General features: G+C 45.4%; 1 protein-coding gene across 1 annotated transcript; it reads right to left on the bottom strand.

The window, feature by feature from the left end:
- Positions 1-1,884: 1,884 nt before the first annotated feature.
- On the bottom strand, positions 1,885-7,679 carry npy8ar (neuropeptide Y receptor Y8a). The gene is made up of 4 exons (XM_023419052.2): positions 7,062-7,679; positions 6,248-6,489; positions 4,617-4,763; positions 1,885-4,429 (listed from the first exon to the last, which is right to left on the bottom strand). The coding sequence occupies exons 1-4, from the start codon at positions 7,368-7,370 to the stop codon at positions 3,979-3,981; spliced, it is 1,149 nt and encodes a 382-aa protein (XP_023274820.1). The 5' UTR covers positions 7,371-7,679; the 3' UTR covers positions 1,885-3,978.
- Positions 7,680-9,560: the final 1,881 nt, after the last annotated feature.

Below are 9,560 nucleotides of genomic sequence, written 5' to 3' on the forward strand. Positions count from 1 at the left end.
CACTGTCGGTCCAAACAGAGACATCAGTTCACTTCAAAGACCGATTTATAGAAAAGATGTGAAGTGTCTCCTGCAGCGAGAGCGCAGTGAAAACCTTCTGTTACCAACGAGCAACAGATGCTTTTCTAATCGAATCAACATCTGTTCATCACTCTTCAATCAAATTCATTTACAGATGTCCTAAGATATTTCCTCCTGACGTGTGTGAACTGTTGCTGCTAAAGGGACAGAGTTGTTGCTAACTTTCAGGTTAGCGGGTTAGCAGTTAGCCGGTTAGCGAGCAGGACAGGGGATTTAGCCGGTGTGTTTAACCTGCAATTCCCTCAACTGTGACAGTGACAAGGATTTCAGGACGCAAATGCAGAAACATGAAAGCAGGAAGATGCAGTGAAGGTGCTTTAATAAACTCTTACAGACAGACAGGAAACTAAACTCAGGTAACAAAACAGGAAGAGAAACAGAGGCTGGAGGAGACACGAGGGAAAACACAGATCTCTGTAGGAAACACGACAGAAACTCAGACTGAAGCTCAGAGGAACCGCGCCGACAAAGACTGAGGCTTAAATACACGAGGGAGGCGTCGGGAACAGGTGAAACACATCAGGGCGGGGCAGACCATCACAAGAGCGGGAAAAACTAGACAAAGACAGGAAGTAAAACATCCAACAAACACACCAGGAAGGTAATATGTGGCGTTTGTGTTTCGTCCTGACAACAACAAACACGTGACTGTTGACGTGTTTATTTCTTATTCATTTTAAACATGTTTATCTTCATATTCTGGGAAAGTGTCTCAGACTTTTGGACTCTACTGTTTATAATATCAATATATATAAACAGGCTGTGGGTGGAGAGATAGTGACAATGTAAGCATACATACATAAACAGTATATATCACATTTGCATATGGGTGATTACTGAGCAAATTCCATGTCCTGATGAAAACCGCCAGATGCCCTTAAGCGTCCAGTAAGTGAACCTTGAGTGCAGTGGGGGTCAACGGTCAGAGACCACTTTCCCACTGTATTTTTCCACTGAGTCTCTGATGATCCTCTTCTTGTAAATGGATCATTTATAAGTCTATTACCTGGAGAGCAGCTCTTTCATCCCATCATTACCCTGCAGAGCCCGACCAGACGCAGCCGTATGTCAGGCCTGGCGTCCATCTGCCGCCGCCGCCCTCAGGAGACTTCTGTCATCAGCTCACACAGCTGGAGAGACGAGCTCCAGGCAGAAACCACACATCAGAGCCTATGTTTGCTATAGTGCGGCCACATGCAGGGAGGAGGCGGCGGCGGTGGAGGGGGAGGTCGGTGCTGAGGACTCACGCTGTGAAATAATAACCACTCGTATCTATACATCACATTTCCTGCTCTGACTCCAAAGGTGTCATTTCCACCGGGGACGGCGTGGAGGACGCCCCCCCCCCCGCGCTCTTCAAAATGATATTTTTGTCCCCCTGCTTTTACAAACTTAATTGGATTTCCTTAAGAAAGCGTGACCTCACAGAATTATTACGCTTTGTGAGCAGCAGCGAGTGCACGGTGGACTTTCTTCACCCAGGGTGTCGTCTCCCAGGCTGATGGGCGGAGCTTGAGTCGAAGACTTCACGTCACGTCACTTCGCCTACACCCCTGATCTACTGAGACCACCTCCCAAAATCTGGAACAGTGGCACAGGGCTCATAGTGAATTCATATATACTACACCCTTACATATTTTATTGTGCCTAACTTTTCATGGATTTATTTATTTATTTTTTAGATTTCATTAAGTTTTGTCGGAAGTGGGTGTAAAACTTCTTAAAGATTATTTATGGATAAATTGTTCTTTTTCAGTTTGGACACTTTTCATTGAGCACCACAGAACTAGACAACACGGAAACTACATTCTTCACACTTGTTTTAATGACACGGTCACGACGAACTGACCAACTAGACAGAGAATTCAACAAAGAAGAAAATGCTCAAAACTCACAGACTGTTACAGTAGTTAAAGATTCACTCCCTGATTGTGACCAGTGTCCCAGATTTTCCTCCAAACGTATGGCGGATCATTTTTTTATCCAAAAGTAAAATGGAAAAATTAAACATGAAAACGGAAAATAAATAATTGTTCTACTTCACTACTATCAGGTACAATTAGTTATTACAAGAAAAAGGAAACTAAAAATAGAATTTGTATGTTCAAATGACATTTTGATACGGTGAACTGTAAATTAAAATATGGAAAATGAAAATGAAAACCCTGAAAAGCTCAAATATAAATCCTCAAATTGAAAGATACAACAGAAAAGCTTAAATTGACATTTGTGATGAAAATGGAAAACAAAAAAAATATATATATGTTGAAATGTCTCTTGGTCTGTTTCCTGTGGCTTTTCAGTTCATAACCTGGTGTTGGGTCTGACAGCTGCTACAAAACGAGACCTCGGTGTTTTAAACACTCCTGCAAAGTTTCGTCTCCTTCAGAAAAAGTATAAGGCTGAGTGGCATCGATAATAACTACATCTCTCAAACACTTCACTGTATAACGTGTGATATTGCGTAATTCAGCCACTGAAAACAGCAGAGAATCCATTCATGTGTCTCAATTATCTTTTCCATTGGTTCAGAATGAAAAGCTTCACAGTTTATGAGTTTTATTTTACATTGATGTTTAGCAGTCTCGTTTACCTCTGCTGTGTTTGAGTCAAGCAGATTATCTCTACCACACTTTAACTAAGGCATGCTTATCAACAGTGTTCACTATCATAATGAAATCAATTACACTTTGCAAGTTACATATAAAACACATGTATATCTGCAAGCTGTCTTCATTCCCACTGTGTAGAAGATACTTTCATGTTGTCAGTTTATAAGTGAGTTTTCCTCTTTATCTTTGTCTCACTCAGTTTTCACAATTGACCTTTTGCTAACCCCCCCACACCAACACCAACAGCTAAGTTCTGCTATTGCTACATAGCTAACATTAGCATTAACGGCTGTTCACTCACCAGTCTAGAAGAAACGTTGTGAGTTCAGCTTCAAACTTTGTTCCTTTACTCACCAAGGGCCGTCTCCCGTCTTTGTTTTGCTTCTATTTCTCCCACTTCTTTTCTTCTACTGAAGCTAGCATGCTAACCAGCTAGCCCCAGCGAGATTGGACTGTCTCGTCACTTTCCAATACCGAGTCACTGTAGCGTCCAGGCTGCCTTGAGGAAGTAGCTGCTTCGTACGCGACGGATTATAACCTCTTGTATTGTGAAGGCAACAAGGGCTGCAGCTCTTGCTAAAACTGGTAAGTAAACAGCTGCTAATACTAACGTTGGCTATGTAGCACTAGCAAAACCTACAAATATCTCATTTAAAGAAATACTCTGCAAATGAAGAGTTTGGAAGGTCGTGTATTTTTTCAAAACCAAAAATACAAGAACAAAAATGTAAAGAATTAATTAATTTGTGTATCTATCTACTTTTATGTAAGCTGCAAATGTTAGCAAGCCTAGCTTACCACCCACTGTCGAAACTTCCAAGGCTAAGAGTTAGCAAATCACAGGTGGTTTGGGAACCGACCCTAAATGCTATCATATCTGAATGCTAAGCTAACATTAGCAGCTCTGTCCTGCTCTTTTTTTAAAAAAAAAAAAAATGTGGAAATTAACAAAACAATGTTAACTAATGTGGGCGTGGCTTAGCAAACGGTCAATTCTACCCGCTCCTGTGTTTTCTCTTTGCGCTTCCTCTCCGAGTCCATTCACTGGATTTTGCGTCATACTCTGGACTTGAAGCTACATCAGCGAACGTCCTCATCCTCTCCTGTCCCTGAACATTCAGCCCCGGTGAAATGAGCCGTCTCACTCTGTCAGTAAAGTTACGGTAATGAAGTAAAGTTGTGTTTGACTTGCTCAGAGATCTCAGACAGCTGTTTGTGAAATGTTTGTTCCAGCTTTTAACCACTCAGAATCATCCGCCTCCTTAGAGTTTGGGAGCACTCATCATTAGGTGTTAGCTGGTATTGTTTTTGCAGGTAGCGCTGAGCTGATCTCAGGTCTGGGTGAGGGAACGCACACCGACCCCATCCTGTTGAGGGAGGTGGCTTTGGTCATGCCCTCGCTGCCCACGGTGGAGAGAGGGAAGCTCTCGTAGCTCTCCGCCGCCCGGTTGCCGCACTGGCAGCGCTGCAGTGTCGACCTCAGCTCCCTCTGGAAGTTGCTGTTGAGGAAGCCGTACACCACGGGGTTAATGCAGGTGGAGGCCATCGCCGTCAGGTGGCAGGCGGAGAAGACGGCGTCGTGCTGGCAGTCGGGCAGCGCCTGGTGGTGCCAGTCAAACAGCGTGTTGAAGACATTCAGCGGCAGCCAGCACAGAGCGAAGGCGATGACGATGGCCAACAGCATGACGTTAATCCTCTGGGCTCCCCGGGTCCTCCTGCTGCGCTCCAGCATGTCCCTGCACAACACAGCATGAGGCCTATTGTCAAATATCATGCTCAACCTAAGGCACAATTATGACAAAGGAATATATAAATAGAGCATTCAAAAACAGCATCTTGGTAAATAAACACAAGCATGGCAGAAGCTTGTGATGCGAAGGAAGTGGGCTTTCAGGAAAAGGAGAGGAAGTGCGGCTGTGTGACCTGCGTCGTCTCAGGCGTAGGAAGATCCGGAGGTAGCAGAGCAGCACCAGCAGCAGAGGCAGGCAGTACTGGAAGAGCAGCAGCGAGGTCGTGTAGGCGAGGCGATGCTTATCTGAGGGCCACAGCTCCATGCAGATCAGGTGGTCCCTGCAACAAGGACGACAAGGAGAGATGATGTACGGGAAAAGAGACGAGACTGTATCTGGACAACGTAGTCCTGATCATCTCTAGCTGCTATAACTAAATATTATATATATTTCTCATAAAAACAGATTCAGGGTTTCATACGTCACAAACCTGAGGAACCAATCCTGCCAGCTACGCTAACTGTTCAGGAAAGATGCTAACTACGCTAACGGTTCTGACCCGTCTGCTAGTCTCTGGTTCTGGTCTCAGACTCCTCCTCTGAGTCTGGGTCTGACTGAGTCTCTCTGATGTTTCCTCCTCTCACCATCTTGATGCTCTCTGCTCTGTCACCTGTCCACCTGGAGCCAGCAGGTGGTGGGCGGGGCTCAAGGCCTGATCCAGGTTTATCAACCAGGAAGTGAGAGGAGACGAACTTCAGACCCGGTTAAATGTGTGAAAACATGTTGAACTAAATATGAATCAGAGCAGAGGATTCTTCAGAGTTTAAAACATGAGAGGAACTGTATATTCATCAGCGACGGCTCTGTCATGTCTGAATTGAAGCTGTAAGGAACATTTACATAATGAGTATGTCTGAATATCTCTAACAGATGAAAACAGCAGTGTTATGTATTCCAGGAATAAAAAAGTCAGTCGTTTCTCCAGTTAAAAGACGTGGTTCAGCCGGCTTTCAAGTCAACGTTCCCACGGCATCCGAAGGCACCGCGGCGTGACAGGAGCAAATGTTTCCAGTCAGGTGCAGCGAGGTGCAAAAAAGATACCAGTGCGATCCTTCAGCGTGTGGAAGACGGAGGCGTGACGACGAGGAAACAACGAATTAATTGTTTTTCAGCCGAGTGCTCAGCGGCTCCAGAGGGGCGGAGCTTCAAATCAGGCGGATAATGCACTGAACATGTAATTAGCATAAACACACACATGCTCAGTTTGGTGTGTTTTTCTGAGGAGGGAAATTATCTTGTAGTGTTGAGAATAAAAAAACAACAACTGAATAATCATTTATTTCTAATTTTTCTTCTTCAGCATTAATTGTTTCTGAATATTGATCTTTTCTTCCTCCGACAGCCAGAGCCGTCTGTCGCATCCCCGACAACTTCAAAATTTGGCACAAACATTCACCGGGACCCAAAGATGAACTCAACAGAATTTGGTGGCTAAAGGTCAGAGGTCAAAGGTCACAAATTTATTTATGCTTCTTTTTTTTCAGGTCAGGTTCAGATTCAGTCCCTGTAGTCTGTAGAGACCTGTAGTCTGTATGCATGTGTCGCCGCTAAGCTAAAAAGCTAAAGCTACAAAAACGGCCTTGCATTTGCATTAAGAGGCAGAAATGTAAATGTAAATTTCAAACCAAAATGAGCATTAAAATGTCACAAGCTGCCTCATCATCATAAATACATACGATTCATTTAGCCACGTTTTAAATGGGGATGTGACCCGGGCTCGTGACAGTGTGATTGTGCACCCGTGCACCAAATATTGCGCCTCACCTGAAGGGGTTGGCGGGCAGGCTGATGTTCTGGAAGGGGTCGTTAGTGAGGATGTTGAAGGAGAGGAAGGGCAGCGAGATGAAGCAGGCGACCAGCCACGTCAGCCCCACCGCCAGGTAGGAGTGTCCGGCAGCGGGGGACCAGCCGGTGGGATGGAGGATCAGCTGGTGGCGCTCCAGAGCGATCAGCACCAGGGAGAAGATGGAGACGGTCACCGACATGCACTGAACAAAGGGAGTCACCTGGACAGGTAAAAAACAAAGAAGCGTCTGTTTTTTAAAACGCAGACTGAAGTGAAGTGTGCACAAACCGATCGGCCGCCTTGTCAATCAACATATCAATAGTCTTGTAAATAACACAAGCACCTCATGCTTTACAAATCAGCTATAACTCGTTAATAACAATAACCTCTGGGTTGCCAGGTTGTGGAAATGTTTTTGGCCATAACTCACAAATTCATTTTCACTAATTATGACAATTTAACTCAAACGTCTAAAAAGATAAAATGATGAAGTGATGACATTTTATATCCCAAAGGTCAAAGGTCAACTTCACTATGACGTGATAATGTGAGTGTGTGTGTGTGAGTGTGTGTGAGTGTGTGTGTGTGAGTGTGTGTGAGTGTGTGAGTGTGTGTGAGTGTGAGTGTGTGAGTGTGTGTGAGTGTGTGTGTGTGAGTGTGAGTGTGTGTGAGTGTGAGTGTGTGAGTGTGTGTGAGTGTGTGTGTGAGTGTGAGTGTGTGTGTGTGTGTGTGTGTGTGTGTGTGTGTGTGTGTGTGTGAGTGTGTGTGAGTGTGTGTGTGTGGTGTGCTCACCTTACACAGGGCCTCTCCCAGCACCCAGCGGTCCATCAGTGTGTATATGACGGTCACAGGGAGACACACCACACACATCAGGATGTCAGAGCACGACAGGTTGGCGATCAGGATGTTGGTGACGTTGCGCAACTCCTGTTGCCGGGCGATGATGAACACCAGGCCGGCGTTACCTAGCAACCCGATGGCAATTACAGCGCTGTAAGCCACGATCAAGAAAGTGGCCCCGCCCACTGAGGGCGGGCACTGGGAGGTGTCTGCCCAATTGGAGGCCTCCCAGACTCCGAGGAGGCTGCTGTCGTTGGACATGGCAGGGAGAGGAGGAAGAGGAGAGGGGAGGGAGGGGGAGATGTGGAGGGGGGGGTGTGTGTCAGGGGTCAGGGTTCAACAGGACCAGAGCCCAGAGGCTGCTGTTGAACTTCTTGGAATAAAACGTATCAAAGCGGAGACGACAGGAAGAGGACGGGCGGGAAACAGGGACGACAGGTTGCAGGTGAAACACAGGACTCAGTGTTGTGTTGTGGGAGTTGGACGACTGCGACTGAGGAGAGGAGCGACTCAAATATAGATGCTGTCCTCTCTTTCCTTCTCCCTCAGCATCCTGCTGCATCAGCTGCACGTCACTTTCTCCCTGCGAAACACAAAACACCAGAGGTGAGAATAATGACGGAGAGCAGTGAACTGGAGGTATTAACACCTCCAGTTACTCCCACCCCTCCATCCACACACACACACACACACACACACACACACACACCCATCATTACCATGCAGCGCTGTTGGTTTAATGCTACACGATGCAGACCAGTTCAGCGGGAAAACAGACGAGACCAGACGGAGTGTGTGTGTGTGTGTGTGTGTGTGTCTGCTGCGTCCTCAATAACAAACCTGAAACCTGCCCGAGAGACCATCTACTTCAAAGACTCAAAGAGAAACTGAAGGTCTGAAGAAAACTGTGAAAATACAATTGATGCTTAATGACTGAAGATGTATGTTCAGATAAAGACTAATATCGTTGTTTATTCAATATTTAGCTGCCTGTGATGAACACCATCTCCCATAAGCCCTAGATGTTTGCAGGCTAAATGTCACGGCTGAACAGAAGAGGTAAGACGAGGGTCTGTGGTTAGTTCAGGTGTCTGTAATAACAGTGGGACAGTTGAATGTCTGTGGCTCCTGAATCAATCCCAGGCTCCTTCAGAGAGCGCGTCCTTGAGCAAAACACTGAACCCTTAACTCCCCCTGATGCTGCGCCATCAGTGTGTGTGTGTGTGTGAATGTGTGTGTGAATGTGTGTGTGAACTTGTGTGTGTGAATGGGTGAATGAAAGACATTGTGAAGCTCTGTGAGTGGTCAATAGACTAGAAATTGTATAAAATCAAGTCCATTTACCATTTTTTTCACGTCTGTAAAAACAGCTGGACAGTTGAATGCCTGTGGTTAGTTCAAGTGTTTGTATTCACAGTGGGACATGTGAGGCCTGAACACTGTAGAAGTTTTTAGACGACAGATATTACAACTAGAAAGTTTAAAGAAAAGACTTAAACATGGAGCGTTGGTGAGTTTAATGGCAACAGATGAAACCATGATCATATAAGAGCCCACAGAGAGCCGGTAAATAACTTCATCATTTACCTGAACCGGCCGTAAAGTCAGGTACGTCATAATATCACTGTTAAACTCCCATTATTACAGTTTATTACCAAACTACAATCACTTTTATGCATAAAACCACACACATGCATTAAGTCAACATATAACATGTCACGTTTCTCATACAGAAATAATTACCTAAACACAGATGTATGTAAATATGAAGCCTGTGTGTGTGTGTGTCCCTCTCTCTCCTCTGACACGTGACGTGTTTCCTCCCCGAGGCAAAGTCCCTTTCAGCTGCGACTGAACTGTTTAATTAAAATACTGTTGGCTTATTAACAGCCAGCCGCTCCCATCCACTGATTACAACGTTCATCAAATCCTCACTCAAAATTAGCCCCACACACACACACACACACACACACTCACACACACACACACTCACACACACACACTCCGTCCCTCTGACGGCCTCCGCGGGCCCCCGAGGGGCCGGGCTGCCAGAGAGTGAGCCACGCTCACAGGTGTCACTGCACAGACGCACTGACTCACTCTCGCCACCCGCCCGCCTGTGATGACACTCATCCAAACGCTCGCCACCTCCCGCTCTGTCTCTCCCGCACGAGCGCGCTCACAGATTCACGCCTGTTGAAAATGTCTGTGTGCAAATAGTTTGCATAAGAAAACATCATTATATAACTGCCTTATGTAATGTCTGCACATAATTATTGTTTACATGTATGAACACGATACAGCGGAATGATATAGGTGAGAGCATTATGTAATTGTCTTTTTTATCCATACTGGGAATTGTCTTTGTTCAGATCTCATATAATTACTGGTTATTATTATATTATTATATTCCTGTGGGAATGTGTTAGTGTGATTTTCACAGCATGAGGA

Source organism: Seriola lalandi, unplaced genomic scaffold, assembly GCF_002814215.2.
Source record: "Seriola lalandi dorsalis isolate HSWRI2012SDOR001 ecotype SW California unplaced genomic scaffold, Sedor1 jcf7180002054590, whole genome shotgun sequence".
In the NCBI taxonomy this organism is placed as follows: Eukaryota; Metazoa; Chordata; class Actinopteri; order Carangiformes; family Carangidae; genus Seriola; species Seriola lalandi.